Source organism: Castor canadensis, chromosome 7 (genome assembly GCF_047511655.1).
Source record: "Castor canadensis chromosome 7, mCasCan1.hap1v2, whole genome shotgun sequence".
Lineage (NCBI taxonomy): Eukaryota > Metazoa > Chordata > Mammalia > Rodentia > Castoridae > Castor > Castor canadensis.
The window spans coordinates 119,877,650-119,896,999 of NC_133392.1; the positions used below are offsets into that span (position 1 = coordinate 119,877,650).

Below are 19,350 nucleotides of genomic sequence, written 5' to 3' on the forward strand. Positions count from 1 at the left end.
GAATAAGAACAAAAGGCAGATTTGGCCTAGATGGTAATGACAACCCGTGCAGTGTACAAAGCACTCTCCTGGCTCTCAGGACCTGGGAGGAGCACACAGCCTGGACTTCTCACCCACTTCACCCATGAGCTGCCCTAATGTCCAGGACTGCAAGGCCAGGACTCCAACCCTGTTGCTTTTGGTTTGTGGGTCTGGTGTTCTTGCTTGGGGCCACAGCATGATCTCATGCCAGCTCCCTACCAGGTTCACCTCTGAACCCAGAAAGGCTTTGACTAAGTCTCAGTTATTTCTCTATGAGTTTGTGCTTCCCACACAGGTACAAGTGGTCTTAAAGATTTGGAGTATCATTTGTGGAAGGAGCAGTAATTTTCACTTAGCACATAGCTTATCTTTCTTAAAAAATCAGCATAGCTTTACTTTTCTTTAATCTGATTTTTAATCATAAGGAACTATTGTCTCTTGCCCTCAAAGAGTCTTTTTTTTTTTTTTTTCCAGTACTGGTATTTGAACTTAGGGCCTACACCTTGAGCCACTCCACCAACCCTGTGTGTGTGTGTGTGTGTGTGTGTGTGTGAGAGAGAGAGAGAGAGAGAGATGTGTTTTTTCGAGATAGGGTCTCGTACACTATTTGTCAGGACTGGCTTTGAACTATGATCCTCCTGATCTCTGCCTCCTGAGTAGCTAGCATTACATGTGTGAGCCACCGGCACCTGGCCCAAAGAGTCTTTAGCTTAGAGCACCAACTTGGTCAGCCTGTTGGTGCTAACTTGTTTTCCCTATCTCCTTGTGTCTACAAGTGTTAGAGGAGGTGCTGTCCTGGGCTTCTTGGGGCCAGCCCCTTGATGTAGCCATGTGGTCTCGTTGCTGGCTAAGCCTCATCACTTTGTGGGTCTAGACCCTGCCCTGGATTTACCCATGGGTTGACCAGCAGCGGTGACTGCTTAAGACAAGCCTTGGGAGTGCTTGTGAGCAGGCAGAAGGGACTTGCAGGATGGTATGTGTCTCCCCGCAGGCTGTGTGCATTCTTAGCAGAGGCAGACTGAGCCAGGCCAGAGCCAGCAAATCAAGCTCCTGCCTTCTCTGTAGATGGCAAGTAACTGTCTCCAGAATCTGGAGGCTGGGGAAGCACAGGAGAGGAGACACTCTGTCAGCTGGACCACACCCCTGCATATCTGTACAGTAGCCCCATTTCCTCTAGGAGGCCTGAGACTTAAGGCTGTTAGGGAGCTGGACTCACACATGTACTGTGAACATTTTCCCATAATACCAAAGCCCATATCTCAAGGACAGCTTAGGATGCCTTAGGGTCATGGCCCAAACATGAGCAGGAAGTAGGGTCCTGCTGACACTTGTAAAGTGCTTTTCCGCAGAGACCTCTGATCTGCCTTGCTGTGGGAATGTTGATCCCCCATGGCAACACCTGTAAAGGCCTCTTCACTAATCCATTAGTGTTCAAGGATTTTGTGAGACTGCTAAGCACCTGCTTTGCCTCAATTACACACATGGCAGAGCCCCCTGAGCCCTGCCTCAGTGGCTTTCAGAAATTGCTGGATATAACACTACTCAATGCTGAAAAGACAGAAGAAGGAATGAAAAAGAAGTGCCTGCAGTCAGAGGTCTGGGGCCCGCTGACACAGAATGACAGGGCTCTTAACAGGCTCTGAGGTGATGTGAAGACTGTAGGAAGTGGGTACACTACCTGCCTCCTTCTACAAGATTCAGAAACAGGAATTACTGTGCATTGGGGTGTGTCTCCCCCACACCCCAGAGCTCAGGTCCCCCTACTGTCACCCTGTAGAGACAGTATGGTACCGTATAAAGAGTTCTGACCATTTGGAGGACTCTAGTTCCCAGCCCAACTCAGGCCTTAGTTTACCTACCTGGGAAATGAGAAGGAGCTCTGCATCACCTTCTGGTTGTGCCAGCACTCAAGCTTGTTTGTCACTGGTTCCTCCTCCTCCTCCACACTAGCCCAGGAGCTCTCTAGGACCCAGTCTGCACTTTTGTGACCCAGCAAGGGAATGGCCAGGTGCAGGGGACCTCCATGTTCAGATAAGGGCATGGAGGTGCTGCTCTCAGGTTTTCAGAATGGTAGGCTACCCTAGACCCCTCCCAGCCTCCAGAGTCAGACTTTGAAGCCTGACTCTACAGTTACTAATTGTGCAAGCTTAACAAGCCTTTCTGAGTCCAGTGCCTTAGCTATTAAATGGAGTGATTGGTGGTCCTTACTGCATGGAGCCTGGGATTAAGTGAGCTGGTGCAGGCAAAGGCCGTGCTCTCCGTTGTTGTTACCGTAATTGTCCCCATTCGCCAATGAGAGGACAGAAGTGGAGTCAAGTTGTAGTGCCAGGATTTTAATGCTGTTTCTTTATCTAAAGTAGACATTCATGGGGACATGGTGTCATGGAGAAAGCCTTGGCTGGAGTTAGGAAGCATGGCTCAGCTGATTCTCTGTGGCCTTGCACAAATCTCACCTCTGTTCTGGGTCTCTCTTTCTCTGTAAATGGAGGAAATCAGGGAAGAGATGACAAGTCTGTCAGAGCCACCCACAAACAGATGACTGCTGGGCAGATGTGATTTTCCCTAAGCAAATAGTGAGACCTGCTCAATATTGCACGTCGCCTGTGACAGAAAGCCTCCAGGGGCTGTGAGGGAGCTGGGCTCAGAGACTTGTCATGGCCAAGCAAGACTCCCAAGAAGGCCCATGGAAGTGTTGCCCTGTACAGGAAACTGACCGGTGGTATAATAGAGAGGCCCACCATGGCCTCTACCTGTCTCATCTGTTCAGACTTTGTGCTAAGGTCAGAAGCCTCTAACAAGGTCGTGTGTGTGTGTGAGAGAGGGAGAAACCTGTGTAGCATTTTACTCATGTGGAGGAGGAATTACAGAGACTGTGAAGTCCACTTTCTCTAACCAGGATTCCAGGCCTCAGTGTTCTGAATCCAGCTCACTCCCCAGGTTCAGCGGCCTGCTTCCTCCCTGTCCCTATGAGGCAGGTTGGCAGGGCCTTACCCCAAAGGTTTGTCTTGAAGTGCTGTGAGCAAACTTGCCACCTCCGCTTGTTCCAGAGCTGGTCCCCACCTCTGCAGGGGAGCTTCTGAGGGAGGTGTGGAGGTGAAGCGGCACCAGCCCTGCCTCTGAATCCAAGGGGTTTCTTGGGATAGTGTGGGGCCCATTGCTTGAGACCTTTTGGTGAGCTCAGCTGCTCCTGGGTACTGCTTCACTTAGGTTTCCTGTGTCTGGTGAGCGAGGCAGCTCCTGGTGCCTCCCTTGCCTAGAGGGATGCACAGGTGTGAGGGGCTTACCCAGAGCCATGCTGCTCCTCCACCAAAGCATTAGCGTGACCAGAGGGAGACAAGGACTACGAGGGAGGAGGCGTTCCCTTGTTGCCAAGAACTGGGAGACCAACAGAAAGCCTTTTGCCCCTTCTTGGTAACTGGACCTTGCCCTTGAACCCTCCTCCTCCATTCTTTTTATGTTTCTTTTTTTGGGGGGTTGGCTTCAAATTATCTTGTTTTGTTTATGTTATACCCAAGTTTCATGGTACAAAAGACTTGCAGGTGCAAATATGTCCCGCCTTCATTAACTTCCCCTCCCTTTTTAATTTATGTGATTTCAATTTTCCTTCCCTGTACTGTTAATTAGGGGACCCTCTAATCAGTGCCATTATCACAGTGGTATTCATGTTTAGGAAAGCCGCTAAACAAATGCTTGCAAAATTGCTAAATGGCTAATTAATGTCTGTTAATTAAGAAAATTGCTCATGGTAACAAACCATGCCGTTGCTGGCAGCCGCTAGAAAGACACACACTTGTTGAAATTAGTAGCATGGCAGGTAGGGGAACATCTGCTCCTCGGAGCTTTCCGGAAGTGAGCAGCCCCTGGCTTAGCCAAGAAGCTACCAGGCCTGTCCCCAGCCGTGCCCTCAGGTTCCCATACAGCCCTCTGCCTCTTGCTCTGCACACCTCTCTGTCCCCAAGCCCAGCCCTCCACTCCTCCCCAGCTTGGGGCTGTCTCCCTGTGAGCAGAGCCCTACCAGTATATATAGCTTGTTCTCTCATCACAATTTAACCACACCTGTCCCCCATGAATGTTTGGAATTTTTCCCAAAAATGACTTCCAAGGCTGAGTGCAGTCAGAGTGGAGAAGAAAGCACTGGGGCGTGGCTCCTGTCCCTAGCATGAGTCCAGCTCCCAGTGGCCTGGTGGGCCAGATGTGCTTCTAAGGCAGGCTCATGACCCTCTTTGACTGTGACCCACAGTAGAAAATACCTTTGACATTGTGTCCCATTCTACACACACACACACTCTGCCCGCCCCCACACACACAGTCTGCCCCCCACATACATGTGCTGTTACTGCTTTGAACTCCCTCATATTTGATTTGCTACGCAGATGCTTTACCACTTGAGTCCTGCTCCACCACTCCCTTTTTATTGCCTTAATTTTTTGCGTAGGGTCTTGCATTTTTGCCTGGGCCAGCCTTAGACCTCTATCCTCCTATACCTGGGTATAGACATGTGCCACCATTCGCAGCCCTTCTTTTTTTTTTTAATGTTTCAGGTTTTTTGAAAAATAGTGGTTGCAACCTACTAAATTGATTTCACCACCCACTAATGGGTTGCAACCCTCAATTTGGCCAACCCCGTGGTTTAGGTAAATTCGTTCCATCTGTTCTGTGGGAGTACAGGTCCGCATAGCCCAGAGCTTCAGGTCAGATTGGTACTAGAGATTACTCGCTATTGAGGTGTGGAAAGCCCAGCCCTTCCACCTACCTACCCACCCAGCAGTCTAGGGGTCTCCATGCCTGCCCTCCCATCCCAGCCTTTGCTTGACCCTGCTCTGCTCTTGGGACCATTGTACTTTTTGTTCATCTTGACCCTGTCACCTATCAGCTGTGTGACCATGGCTAAGTCCCTTCATCCTTTGTAACTCAGTTTTCTCATTGGCAAAAATCGGAACAAGAGACCTCCCACCTTACAGGGCTAGTTTGCAATGTAGGTGAATTTGTGAGCTGCAGAGCCTGGTCCTGTCTGTACCAAGTGATACTCAGCAGCTGTCTCTTCCTTGCATTCACCTATGGCTTAGACTAGCACTACCCTGTTCCTGCTCCTCTGCCTCTCATCTTCTCATCTGTCAGTGTCCCTTCTCCTCACCCCCAATAGACCCACTGGCCCTGCCTGTCACCAACCCTTGATGAATTCTACCTTGAGTTACCCAGTTTATTTCTGTCCCTGAAACTATGAGCTCCTCGGGGTCAGGGACCTTACCTGATTCTTCTCACGTCTCCTGAGAGTGGCACTTACAGGTTTTGCATTTGGGCCTGGGTGGCTTCGGGTGCCCTGTCTTTGCATCACTGCCCTCTCTAGTTTGTCTCAACCAACGTATTTAACATGGCAAACTCTGTTCAGATGGTAGGCTGTGTCCAGACCATACTCCTGTGTGCTTTGATGAAGGTGCTTCGTTTTATTTTTCGTTCTTCCGAATCCCCTGTGAATGTACTGACCAGCCTCCCTCCTCCCCGCCCGCCGTTGTACACCATTGAACCAGGACCTAAGCAGCTGCTCCACCTCCTGCCAGCCAGAGCCCACCACCCGCACGCCTGCCGCCACCCTGCGTTTTGGTTTAATTTTTGTTCTTTTAAGCTTCTGCGCTTCTCCGTGTGCTGTGATCTGTAACCTGCCTCTACTGTCTGGCCTCACAGGGTCCTCCGGGGTCACAGCCCTCGCCGCACGCACAGCCTCCACCTCACACCCCCAGCAGCATGATGGGACCCCACAGTCAGGTAAACGCACTGTGGCTTGCCCAGCGCTGGCCGGGGCCCGGGGCAGGAGGAAGGAGAGCCCACAGAGGAGAAAGAAAGATCAAAGTGTGCTCCAGCCATTGCCTTCCGGTCCTTATTGACAAGTTTAATTTAAAAAAAATTTTTTTTTTTCAAAAGATAGTCATCCCTTGGATATCACACCCAACTTGGATATGAAAATAAGAGAAAAGAAAAAATGCTTCTGTGACCTTGTCAGCGGCCTTTGCGTTTTTGTTTTTTCCTCTCTCACTTTTGGTTTGGTTTTTGAGTTTGGTTAGCCATTCATTTGTAACTGAGGCTGCATCCCTAGCCTTTTCGTTGTGCACTCTCGCTGCTGAGAAAGCTTTCTCGCCCATTCCCCTGCACTAAGTTAGGGAGCCCTCTGTCCTCTTCTCCTTTGTGCTTTCCCTTTAAATCCTTGCTCCCCTCCCACTCCTCTCTGTTGGTGGTTTCTCTGTGTGTGCACGTGTGTGTGTGTGCGTGCGCACGTGTGCACGTGTCTACTCTGTCTGCAAACCCTGAAACATGATGAACAGGTCCTTTTCCTTGTGCTTTTATTTACCCTCACTGAGAGCACAGGTGTCCTCCTTCGCCCTGCGTTGAGTTACCTGTTCTTCTGCATCCTGTGCAAATCCCAGCCACCGCCCCTCCATCCAAAGTAACTCTGCAAACCATTGTGGCACTGGGAGACACATGGGTGTTGGGGGTCTGTTGTTCCCTCTGCCCCTGGGAAGTTTTACCTGGAGGAGAGAGGCCATTGGGAGAAAAGAAGCTTAAAAGATCACTAGTCATAACAAACTGGACTTGGTGGAGTGTTTGTTGCTGTACAGTAGCACAGGCTGTCATTGAACTGATTCCCTGTAATTGCAGCCTTTTATGTCACCGCGATACGCAGGCGGCCCCAGGCCCCCGATCAGAATGGGAAACCAGGTACTGTACCTTTTCATGTTCTCTCTCCCCTCACTCAGACGCTTTGGCCCTAGGCAAACTCTGGCTCAAATCAAAATTGTGGGGCAGGATTGGGGGATAGAGGGACAGCTTTTAAGGTGGGGGTAGTTTACCAGCAAGGTCTTCTCTGAGCTCATGGTTCAGTGTTTGACCTGCCTGTCATGAGGGACCTCAGGCAACCTATTTTGGGATTGAGAGGACAGCATCAGCAACAGCCTGAATGGGCTTTCAGGGACTTGACTCTTAAAGAGGTGATGGTGAAGCCCCTGCCCCTCCCTTCGAGCCCTTTCTTGGAAGGTCTTCCTCCTTGAAAATTAACTGACATTGTGCGTTTTTTACTGGAAGTGTTTGAGAATTGCCAAGACTGGTAAATCTAATCCTGCTCTTAGGGGAGCAGTGGTCCATAGGAATGCCTAGATCAGGAGCCTGGCTACAGCAGAGCAGGGTGTCCATGAGTTTTTCAGTAGTCTGCCTGCTTCCTAGACCCAGCTTACAACAAGGAAGGGTTTGTTTACGTAATTAGAAAAGTGGTCCGCTTATGAAGAGAGCTTTTCAACCTGGGGTTGCATGCCTTCTTCTCGCCCATGAAGGGTTAGCAGTTTTAGGTGGTTTGACCCATCTGGTGGGAGGGGGCTGGATTGGTACTGATGAATACACACCTCTTCTGAGGACAGACAGACAGACAAGAGCAGCCTTAAACATCAAGGAGATTCCTTTTAAATAGGAATTCTTTCAGGCAAAAGCCTTGCAAAAAATCTGACAGCAGTGCCAGCACACCCAGCCCTTGTTGCCCTTGGGAGTTGGGAGTTTAGTCGCCAACTAGATTGGTGTTACCTAAGTGGGATTCTTTCTCAGCTCCTGAGGCTCTGCAAGAAAGTCCCTGAGTAAGATGATTAAGGGACTGTGGAAAGATGCTCACAGGCAGGGAGGGGCCTTTGGTTTTAATGGGAAATTGCCTGTCAGAATTCCACCCTTATATTTTCTGTCCCCAAGTTCTGTTTCCTGTTTTCTCTGAACATGAAGGGGACACATTTGGACAAGAGGAGTTAGAGACCCAGGTTTTGAGCAAGAAGAGCATCCTAGCTCTGTCACCAACGAGGCAGCAGCAGATCAGAGTGGAAGCATGACTTTCAGGTCTCGTGGTGACTCACAGGGCAGTCCCTGCCCATTTGCTGAGCATTCCTTGTTGAACGTCCCTGTCCCACCTTGGTTTTCACCCTTACCGAGTAGGCTCTTTTGCCAGTGCATGTAAGGCCCCAGAAGGCACTTTCCCTCTTGCCCACTTGGAGGTTGTCCTTGTCCCAAACTGGCTACCACCCTAGGGAGAGATTCGGTACTTCCTGGCAGTAAATGTAGCCCTTTCTCCAGTGATTGAGGAGCACAAAGAGCTCACAAATGTGTTCCTATTCAGTATTCAGCAAGTAAGTGTGGACAGCAAAGTAGGTATCTGAGATAGCACTTGAAGAATAAATCCATCAGCCACAACTTATAAGGAAAAGGATTTTTCCATTTTCCTGTGGACTCCAGAAATTTTTGTCCTTTATGGAGGGACTTGTCCCTGGAGGGCTCATGGAAAAGGTCTCCGTTGGGGCCACCTGAGTTAGCTCAACCCTGTCTTGCGATAGGTGGAAGAAACAGAGGCAAGGGAGGATGTGCTTAGGCTCATGCGCCCATTACACATGCCTTCTGGGAAAGCCAATGTCCTTGTCTTTGTCTTAAAGCTTTGCAAGACCAGCCTCCCACCTGCCTCCATGGCTGGAGCTTTAGGGCTATATGTAGAGTGCTGCAGTCTTTCAGCAAGAGTGGTTGGGTGTGTGGTGACCAGTGGGGCTCAGCTGGGTTCAGGAAAGCAGGGGCTGGAATTCGGGGCTGTCAGATACCCACCTATACACATCTTGCAGAGCTCCCACCTGGCCCAGCTGTTGTGTTTGGCAAGGCAGGTGTGAGATGCAGGGCAGCTGGCATTTGCCCATTTCCTGGACAGATGCTTCCTGTGCCTCCACGGCTATAGGAGAGCTGGCCCATTTCCAGTAGCCCATGTGACAGCCCCAGAGCATCTCTTTCCCCTAGAGGTTCTCAAGGGGTGTGAAGAGCAAGATGACAGCCCCATCCACCAGCCATTGTTTCTTCTTAGGTTTGAGGGCTTCAGCATTTCTCAGTGTGAGACCTGTTCTCCTTGGTCCTTGCACCCCTTCTTTCCCTGATAAAGAAGGTACCAGACTGTTCTGTCCCTGTCTCAGAATCACCCCAATTAGGGCCACAACTCCCAGGCCCCTCTGCTCCTAGAGTACTGGCACCAAGCAGGTTTAGAAGCCAAGGAAGAGCTGTCTGTAAGATCTGGGGGTCAGCAAGAGCTGCCTGGAGAGGGAGTGACTGCCAGCCCCACACTGCTCCATCTTGGATAACTCAGGTCCCACAAAGTCCCCCTCCACCTCAATCTCCTGGGCTTCCCCAATTCAGACCACCTCAGAGGCAGCCTTCTGGGTCCTCTGGGAGTCCTATAATCAGGCTCCATAAAACACCTGGCCCCAGGGGCCAGCTACAGAACAACCAAATGATGGAGAGAGCTTAGGAACTTGAGGGGAGGAACCAGGAGGCCAGGACAGGTAAAGCCCAGTGTGTAAAGACAGAGCCTAAGCTCCCCCAGGCAGCAGAAACAGCAGGTGCCAAAGCCACTTTGTGAGCTTTGCTAGAGGGCTGGTGTTCCTTTGCAAGCTTCCCTCCTCAGCCACAGCCTTCTGCTTTGAAGCAAAGGAAGTCGTAAAGGTCAGTAAGTGGGCTTGTTTGACCCTGCTTGGAGCTCACTGCTGACCTAAGGCAGAAGAGCTTCCCTGTCATGGGTCTACATCCACAAGCTCTGGTGCCTGCAGCTGGGGACAGCCACAGCCAGCTGTCACCAACGGCTTTTCCTCCTGAAAGCAAGAGTTTGTGCTGGTCCTAAGGGATGGGATCCTAGAAGCACACTTTGCTAGCTTCTCTTTTTTTTGAAGATACACTGAAGTGACTTTAGTCCCAAGTAAATCACTTTCAACAGGCTTTCACAGCACATGCCAAGTGTTCTCCCAGGAGCCTGAGGCCCCCATCCCACCTTGACAGCAGTTACACAACAGCTGCTGCTGCTGCAGTCATAAAGATTGAGATGTCCTTCAGTCCTCCTCCCCTGCTAGTGACTACCTTGGCACCCCTGGTTGGGAACAGATGGGAAGCTGGAAGGCTTCTGACTAAAGACTCTTGGACACCTGAGTCTCAAAGGCCTCCTTACCTTGCTCCCCTTTGGAAGGCTTTCCATGATGATAGGGTTTTCTAGCAGTGAGTCACTCAGTCGCCCTGATTTGGAGGTGGAAATAAAATGAGTTAATGTCTCTGGAAGGCAAAAGGAAGATGGGGTTGGGCTTAAACTGCATTGCCTGAGTTCAAGTGGGTTTTGCCCAGATCAACCAGAGCATGACCTGGTGAATGCTGTCGCCTTGTTTTGGTTCTGCAGTCCTCAGGTCTGGGCAACCAGGCAGGGTGATGGTTCTTCTCTACCACTCTTTCCCCTTCCCCTGCCCCATCCCTTGGCTACAGTTTTAACTCACACCTGCAGGAGCTGACTGCCCTATGCTGGAGTGCGGGGGGAGGGGGTGCTCATCTCTAGCCAGCAGGCAGCAGCTGTGGTCTTGGGGAGGCCTTGAAATAGCCTCTGACAGCCAGAGGGGCACTGGATGGGGCAGGCAGGTGCACCTCCCTCCACCCACCAGGTCCAGGAGCAGCTGCTCAGTTTGAGTCTTCCGTCTCTTTCAGCCTCCGGGAGGAGTTCCCGGGACACAGCCATTGCTGCCCAATTCCATGGATCCCACACGACAACAAGGTAGAGAGGGCGGGCTGGATGGCCTGGCATTTGGAGGGCTCCTCCTAGCTCTACTCCTGATCTCCTCTCTCACACAGGCCATCCCAACATGGGAGGATCGATGCAGAGAATGAACCCTCCCCGAGGCATGGGGCCCATGGGGCCTGGCCCACAGGTAACAAGTCATCTGTCTGTCCATCCATCTCCCCCACCATCTGTGTGCACCTGCCTCCTCTCCTCTTTCCATGGTCTGTCAGTCTTTCAAGTCTCTGACTCCCTAGGGTGAAAGCACCGTCCAGATCCCCAGCTCCCCTCCCATCTGCAGTGAGCAGACAAGGCTGAGGCACCCCAGGGAACCTGGTGGTGGGGGGTGTACATCCAGGGAACTGATTAGTTGCCAGATCCTTCAGGGGTGGGTGTCCTGGCATGTAGCTTGAAAAACTTGAAAGGCAAAGGGTCTGATGCCGTGAGCCATGGTGGGAGGCTCCAAGAATTCAAAGCCACTTCTGGGGCAGACCTGAGCTGGCTCAAGGGTCACAGAGTGTTGTGACCCAGAGACAGGGTAAGTGGGTAACAAACAGTCCTAGTTCTGCCTGCCACTCACCATCATCTGTCCTTGGATGAATCACCTTGATCTGTCTGGAAACCCAGTAGGCTTCAGTTTTCCACCTGTCAAATGAGGGGTGGGTCTATATCCATGCTCTCTGGGTGAGGGGCGGCTAGTTACCAGGGAATCCAGCACCCACCTTTACCCCAAGACCTCAGCCAGCTTCATACACCAGACTTCTGCCCAGATTCTTTTGACCAAAAAGGGCAGCTTAGAGACCTTTGGAAGAGATTGTTTCAAGTACCCCATGTACAGTTTCAGTAAGACAACCCAAACCTCTGCACAAGGATCTGATGGAAATTCCTGCTCTTGATTTTCTCACAGTTGCCCCTCCTCTGAGTATTTGAATGTAGCGGAGTTTGCTACGTTTTGCCTTCACCGGGAACTCTCTAGAACCTGACTTTCTAAAGGAAACTACAAGTCGAGTCAGGAGAGCGGTTTCACATAGTGAGAGTGGGAGGCTTCTGGTCTAGAGTATTCCTTCCCTTCTTTTCTACCCTGCTTGGAAGTCTTGCCTGTCTCTCCCTGCCTTGCCTGAAGATGATGGAGATTCTCTGGGCCCTCTCCACAGGTTTCTGGCTTCCCTGAGGTGGAATGGCAGCATTCATGTACACTTGTGCTCCCTTTTGTAGGGAGGAGTCTGCCTCACAGACACAGGAGCCTCTGCTCCATCAGAGGATCCCTACAACAAACAAGTCCACTGCTTTCTTGGTGGTGTGAAAGGTTTTAGGGAGGTCCTTGTCTTCTGGCCCCATAAACCTAAAAGGAAACAAGCCACAGTGATTGCTGCTCCAGTGCTGTTTTATTCTCCCAATCCCCCAAAGTTCATGTTCTTACCAGCTCCTCCCAGGCCCCTTCCTGCCTGGCTGTCCGTGGGAGATGACAGAGTGCAGGATCTGAAAGCAAAGCATCCCTGTCTGGAATTAGAAGTGGCTCTCAGTTCCCTTGGCCTGAGCTGCATGGCAGCTGCTGTTGGAAAGAAGTCGGCAGGGGGCTTGGACCTTCAGCATGATGTGGGAGGGCAGGATCTGAGGCCCCCACCCCTGTCCCCTGCCCCTGCCTTCTGAGACACTCAGCTTCAGCAGCTGCATCTGTGAGATAGAGCAAGCATAGCACTTGCCCACAGGGTGTTGTTGAAAGGAAGAAGGTCAAGTTCTTGATGTGGTGCCCTGCACCCTGGTAGCCCCCAGTTGGTGCTTTCCAACTTTGAGGACTTGAAACCAATGTTCAGGACTGTAGTTGTTTGGGTTTGGTGATTGCTATTAGGTTCTTCTCCTCCCCCCCACCCCCACCCCCCACACAGAGTCATTAGTACTTTCTCAAGCCTATAGTAAGATTGAGAGCCTGCACATACGGCTCAGTGTTAAAAGTGCTTGCCTAGCATGCCTAAGGCATCCCCAGCCCGGGGTGGAGGTGAGGGGGTCATTTGTAGAGCTATAATAAAATTGAGGTTCTAGAAGCCAGCAATGAATGTTATCAGCATGCCTGAGACCAGAATGTTCAGGAAATTAAGGATTTCCTCCTGGCGTAGGGGTGTCTCATTGGGTCAGTCCAAGACACTGCTTTTAGCACATTACAAAGAGGCAAGAGTCCTGGAGGCCAAGGTCTTGCTGAAAAGGTCTCCTGGGCCCAGGAGGTTTTTCTGGCCTCACTTAACATATGAAAGTGTGGGGCATTCCCAGAGGGAGGAAAGTACCCACTGATGCATCCCTACCAACCTCAGGGGATCTGAAAACATTCCTTCTGCCTCTTACTGTACTTTATCAACATGGAAACCCTAAAGTACTTTGCCTGTATCTCCTATACCTCTCTGGGTGGGGTACAGTATTAAATTCCAAAACTTTCCTCAAACAGCCCCAGATTGTCTGTACCAGCCCATCACTGGGGGCAGGAAGGCCTGACATTGGTGTAGTTCTGGACCTGGGCAGGGTCTGGGGAGAGCTGGGGAGTGGGCATCTTGGGGCACAGCAGAAACAAAGCTTTGGACCCCAAAGCTGGGAATGGAAGAGGGCAGACCCTCTCCATTTCCCCTTTCTTTCTTTGTCTGCTTTCCTTTTTTTTTTTTTTTTTTTTTGGTGGTGGTACTGGGGTTTGAGCTCAGGGCTTTGCACTTGTAAAGCAAGCACTCGAGCTTGAGCCATGCCTCCAGTCCATTTTGCTCTGGTTGTTTTGAGATGAGATCTCTCAAACTGTTTCTCCAGGCTGTCCTTGAACCTTCCAATCTCAGTCTCCCAAGTGGCTAGGATAACAGGCATTAGCCAACAACACCCAGTTTCTGTCTGTAGAGGGCTGCTGCCTGGGCTCTCCCAGTGGACAGAAGAGAAGCGAGGTCGGAACTTGGTACTGGGAAACAGAGTTTGGTTCTGACGGCAGTGCAGCCAAGCTGAGCCTCTTGTCTCTCGTTTGCAAAATAGGAGACCAGGTGACAACCTCATGAGGCTAGTAGTAGGAAAGGAGTGAGATGACCATGACTGTGAACACCCACACGTTGTCTTGTGGATTCTGTCCCCTTCCTGCTAGACCTGTGTTCTGCCTTATGCCTCCGTTAGAAAGGGCATCCAGTCCCTCAAGGAGCCTATAGTAAACACCACTGCATACACAGTGCTGTGCTGCAACCAGACGTAAAGGTGGACACTACCAGTGTGTGTTTAGCCAGTGACTCCTCCAGAGGTTTCTGAACAAAAACGTGCAGTATTATCGTGAGGCTTCTTTATAGGTTTCAAAATCAAGTAGAGTGACATCCAAGCTTGTAAGCTGTGTCATGTTTCAGCCCAAACATCCCAAAGGAGCCAGCAGTCCAGGCATTACCCTGCCCTTTGTTCCCAGGACATCAGATGGGTTTCCCTCTGGGGTTGGGAGATGATCAGGGAAAAAGAAGGCAACACTAGAACTTGGTCCAGGTCTCTCTCCAAGAGTGGTGACCGTCAGCATCAGCAGTGACCTTGGTCCAAGTGTTTGGAAAGTGAATTCTCTGAGATAAGGCTAAAACTCCAGGGCTGCTGGCCACCCTCAGGTATGGTGGTAAGACCCTATTACACACCCTGTGGAAGCTGATTCTCCCCCACTGCCTCAGTGGTTCTTCTGTTGGGGCTGGGACTGGATTCAAATCACCATCCTGGTTTTGCGGTGTTTGAAAAAGTTCCTATGAAGGACAATCCATGAGTCTCAGGAACCACCTTGTGCCACTTGGAGAAACCATTATCTCCTGGGGCCCTGCCAACCCAGGGCCAGTCCAAGCTTAGTGTCTGAGCAGAGGCCACAGAAAGAGGTGGGTGAGTCATTAATCCTGGCACAGAGCACCTGTGGATGGGTGAGGACAGAGTGGAGCCCTGAGGAACCTCCCAGTGTGAGATGGCCAGGTCCCCACAATTAGAGAGAAGCAGAAAACTGCTTGGACTGCCTCAGGTCATCTTGACAGGTGAGCCTAATGACTGATGACTCTTCCTGTTTTAAGGTAAAGGCAGCACTGGACAGGCCATAGGAAACACTGAGAACCCTGAGGAGGCCACAGAGGCAGCAGCAGCAGCCCTCATCTGCAGGCCCTAACCCTGCCCAGTGCCTTCCTGTGTCACCATGGACCCAGCAAGGCACAGGGCTAAGGCCAAAAGGGTAGGGGGTCCTGATTTCATCCTGCCGTTTACTCTGACTTCAGATGACTTGGGCAGGTCTCTGGGGCTCCAAGTTGTCATCTGAAAAGTGGAAAGATCTGCATCTGTAGGTGGGGAACTTGGGGCAGCCCTGTGTGGGGAGCTGCCTTGTTGACCCTGTGAGAGGTTCCTGCAGGCTGGATAGGTTGTAGGGTTGGGGGCAGCAGGATGTCCCTGGCTGGAGCTCCCAGCCAGGAGCCTCACACCACCATATCTTGCTGTTTCTCTAAAGTGAGCACCTGCTTGAAAGTGAGCACCTGCTTGACCTCTTCTCTCACCCCACTCTGCTTTAGCAGTGTCCTGGGGGCCCCTCGCCCTGAGGTGTGGGCCTTTCCCCTGGCCAGGAGAGGGGCAGCTTGCTTCCACAGCCCCTGGAGGAGGTCTCACCCTACTTGGAAGACCTTTCACATGGGCCAGCTGTACAGCGTGCAGTGGGCTGCCCGTGGTGAGCTTCCTGTGTGGGTCGGGCTGGGTTTACGAAGGGGTAGTGTGGGAGACTAGAAAGGGCCTGAGCCTAGTGCTCTGGGATGCCTTGCCACAGCAGCAGTAAGGGCCACGGTGAGTCTGCTGCTGCTGTTCTTAATCAGCATGCACCTCCTTGGCTCATGGAGCACTTGCTCTTTTTTTTTGGCAGTTCTGGAGTTTGAACTCGGTTTCACTCTTGCTAGGCAGGTTCTGTACCACTTGAGCCACACCTGTAGCCCCCTGAATACTTCAGAATCAGCCCTGCACCATCCACATGGGGCTCTGTAAGGCTCTTGGTCCCTATCTTACAGATAAGGCAGCACCATCAGACCCAGGCTCTGGGGCCTCATCCCAGCATAGCTATGCATAGCTTTACAGCTAGGCCATTGCTATGCTTCAGTGTGGTAGCAGGGGTGTTGCCATGACTTTTAAATATAGGTGTGCACATAAATCACGTGGCACAGGGTAAGAATTGTCCTTGTTTGTATAGTTTGCCAAAGGCACCAGCAAGTGGCCAAGCTGAGACCAACTCTCCTAAGTGCTGACCTCAAGTCTCAGGCTCTGCTCACTACCTGAGGCGTCTGTAAAGTGGGCCTGGCTCCAAGGCCCACCTTGAGCAAGCACAGGAGAGCGAGGCTTTGAATTTGGCTGTTGCTTGCCCTCCCTGCCTCTAGATCTTGTTCCTTCTAGCCAGCCTGGTGTTGCTCCTGCCATCATTGCATCCCATCTGGGCATTCTTCTAGACCAAACAAGAGCCGGGGCCTCTCCGGCAGTGAGATTTGAGAGGCAGTTTCCAGAACGTCATCCCTCATCATTAGCCTGATGTTGCCTCAGAGTTCAGCCACTCCAAGCTCTGCCCTCCTGCTCAGCCCCCTTCCCACCAAAGCTGTGCTAAGAATGCAGGGCCAGGTTGAAACAAACTCTGACATTTGCTGACTGTGATGTAAGGCAAAGCTTTCTCCTCAGACCTTCAGTCTCCACTTCTGTAAAATGGGAATTGACCAGCCTTGGGTTATAAGGAGAAAACAGACTGAATAAAGTGTCTTACATTCTCACTAACGGGAGCTTGTGCCTGCCCCTCCTTTGCCCGCTGTGTCCAGATGCCCCTGCAGGGGCACAGCTCAGGCTGCAGTGGGGCGCCGGCCACAGTTCACTCCCCCTGCGTTCACTCCTTTAGTGATCACTTCTGTGCCGGCCAGGGTGGGAGGCACTAAGACGCTGTACTTGCCTGGAGAAGGCACACTGGAATTCAGCAAGAGGGGTGGCAGTGGTTGTGTGGCCATGATGGGAATGAAGACTCTAGGCATCCTGGGAGTAGGTAGAATGGAGCAGTAGCCCAAGGGTGGGTGGGGAAGGCTCATGGAGGCACTGCGGCATGAGCCCCCTGCTCATCTCCTTCAGAGGCTTTCTTGTCGCCAGTCAGTGCTGTGGATGTGTTCATCCCTTCACCTGCCTGAGGCCTATGGGGAAGGTGCCAGCTAGTGGCTTGCTTGACAGACGCATGTTTTTGAGAAAATTTTGATGCCCCTGAAAATGCATTGACCGTTGTGACTGTCCCTCTGTGCTGGCTTGTCATTGTGGTCTCTGTCACTTGGTCCCCCACCCTGCCCCACCTTTTCTGAAAGAATGTATAATTTTTTCTCATCAGGTCCTCTTCACAGACTAACCCTCTCGTTTATGTTGTGTTTGTCTTCCCTCCCTCCTTCTCTCTCCGGTTCCCCTTCTCCTTCTCATAGACTGACCCTTGGTTATCGTTGCAGAATTACGGCAGCGGCATGAGACCACCACCCAACTCCCTCGGCCCCGCCATGCCCGGGATTAACATGTAAGGCGAAAAGGCCCCGCCAGCGGCTCAGAGCCCTGGCTTCCCCACTCTCGTTCCTGCTGCCTCTCTGGACCTGTTTCCTCATAGTATGATAAGAGTGTTGATGACCTGGGGTTGAGAGCTCAGCCTTAAGTGTGCTGTGTGCGCCGGCACACAGGGAGTAGCTCACCTCATCTTCATGCTCACTCCTTAGGCAGCTGTTACAATTCCCCACTTAGGATGAGGTCCTTGAGGCCCAGAGGGAAAGTGACTTGCTCAGGCTCGCACAGCTTTCACTGGCTGAGTCCAGATTTAAATCCCTATGCAAATAGCCACTGTTGTCTAGTGCCTCAGTGCTTTTTAACCTTTTGGGAGAATCTGTGGACTACCTTCCTGAGAAAATGTATATGCAGAGGAACTTTAATGTGTGATTTTATAAATGCCATGTAATGTACTAATTTTACATATACTTTAAAGGGGTTCATAGATTTCCACCCATGGAACTACCCATTACTACCTTAGAGCCAAGTGACCCCTGAGCGCCTAGGACAGTCTGAAGGGCTTCCTGTTACTGATGTCAGTCTGCTCGTTCTGCCCTGCTGGTTCCACCCTTTAGAGTATCACACCATTTTCATTATCTCCATCTCTCCCTCTCTCAGGGGCCCGGGAGCTGGCAGACCCTGGCCCAATCCCAACAGTGCTAACTCAGTGAGTATCCAGGTCCAGTGGGTCATTGGTAGCCAAGAGGTTCTGGGTGCAGGGTGGCTTCTGTCCTCAGGTGGAGGGGTCAGGGAGGAAGAAATGCAGTAGGATTTCACCTGATGACTCTAAGGAGGAAAACACAGATAGGAGGCCTGGGAGCATTGTGCTATGGTCACATAGCCCCCTGCAGAAGCTTCCAGGCTAGGCTGAAAGCATGGGTTCCAGGCACATAGTTCAAAGAGGAAGTTTTTCTCATCTCCTCTCAGCAGGGCTGGAGTGGTAAGGGGCTTGGTGCAGATTGACTGTGGAGGGGACCAGAGCATTCTCCCCTCCTCCCATACAGGAGGTTTCCTAGATTCCCCATCCCCAGCCTCTCTCTCAAGAAGGGAAAGGAGACCAGCCTCCTGGGACCACTTTAGTGTGGCAGTGAGAATGGGGCTTTGCTTACATCAGCGACATCCTAGGAAAACTGATTGGGAGCTTGCTTACTGGGTCCCCAATCCTTTCTTCAGAAGAGTGGGGGTGTCTCCAAGTGGGTTTGGAAGCAAAGGGGCCTTGTCTTAGGGGAGGTGACTCCCAACACATGACTCCCCTTATCTTGTTTCCAGATCCCATACTCCTCCTCATCACCTGGTACCTACGTGGTAAGTGTGGCCGTGGGCATTGCCTGTCTAGTGCGTGTGACTGCGTGTCAGGAGATAACTTGGGGTTCTGTTTCATTCTGTATCAAAACACGTGGGTGCTGAGCACTGGTTCCAAACTTCTAGGGCTTGCTGTCAAGTGTTCAGGCATTTGTACAAGCCTGAACCTGGAAGGGGGCTCCTTCTGGGGGGCTGTCCAGCCGGCTTTCACCATTTGGCATGCATATAAGCACATGTATGCACACACCTGCCACAGATGCCTCTTAGCTTAAGAGAAAGGGAAGTCACTCCCCTTGGGCTTACACATTCCGGCTCTGAGAGTGCACTAGAGGTTCAACAGGAGACATATTCCAGGCTGTCCCAGGCACTGGGAGGAAACACAGTGGCCTCCCCACTCCTGTTATCACTGTGTGCAACTGATGACAGTTTTTATCTCATCTCAGGGACCCCCTGGTGGTGGCGGCCCTCCAGGAACACCCATCATGCCTAGTCCTGCAGGTAAGAAGGCCTGAGGGGAAAGGAAAAGGGAGCCCTGCAGTGGGGAGGGGTGTCCCTGAGGGCTCAGGTGCAGAGTGCAGCTTCCAGCAACCAGGCACTGTGATGTCTTACAGGGGACTGTAAGCCTGTGATACCACCCATCCTACTGTGTGGCAGGTCGCACCTCTCTGATTCTTAGCCACTGCTTTGTGAAGAACCATGCTGAGCAGAGAGGTCTGGGAACAAGGGGTCCTGTTGCCCTCTGCTCCCTCTTGTAAGGAACAACAATGGAGAACCCTGTCTTGCATAGGCACTGCCTTGGATGACTCCAAAACAGGCTTTGGGACTCTGGCATCTTGGGACCAGGATTCTGAGGCCTGAAACTCAAAAGGGTTTGAGTTTCCAGAACTCCAGGCTTTGGTCCTCTG

General features: G+C 51.6%; 1 protein-coding gene across 4 annotated transcripts in view; it reads left to right on the forward strand.

Annotated features, from left to right (window-relative positions):
- The window catches only part of Ssbp3 (single stranded DNA binding protein 3), a 152,853-nt gene that overhangs the window by 123,744 nt on the left and 9,759 nt on the right, over positions 1-19,350 (forward strand). The window contains exons 6-13 of one of the 4 annotated variants that reach the window (XM_074080039.1): positions 5,704-5,784; positions 6,673-6,732; positions 10,534-10,600; positions 10,678-10,754; positions 17,035-17,123; positions 17,762-17,810; positions 18,413-18,448; positions 18,889-18,943. In XM_074080039.1, coding sequence (XP_073936140.1) covers positions 5,704-5,784; positions 6,673-6,732; positions 10,534-10,600; positions 10,678-10,754; positions 17,035-17,123; positions 17,762-17,810; positions 18,413-18,448; positions 18,889-18,943 — 514 coding nt within the window. The remainder of the gene's footprint in view (positions 1-5,703; positions 5,785-6,672; positions 6,733-10,533; positions 10,601-10,677; positions 10,755-17,034; positions 17,124-17,761; positions 17,811-18,412; positions 18,449-18,888; positions 18,944-19,350) is intronic. The other 3 variants (XM_074080040.1, XM_074080041.1, XM_074080042.1) reach the window with 3 other exon arrangements.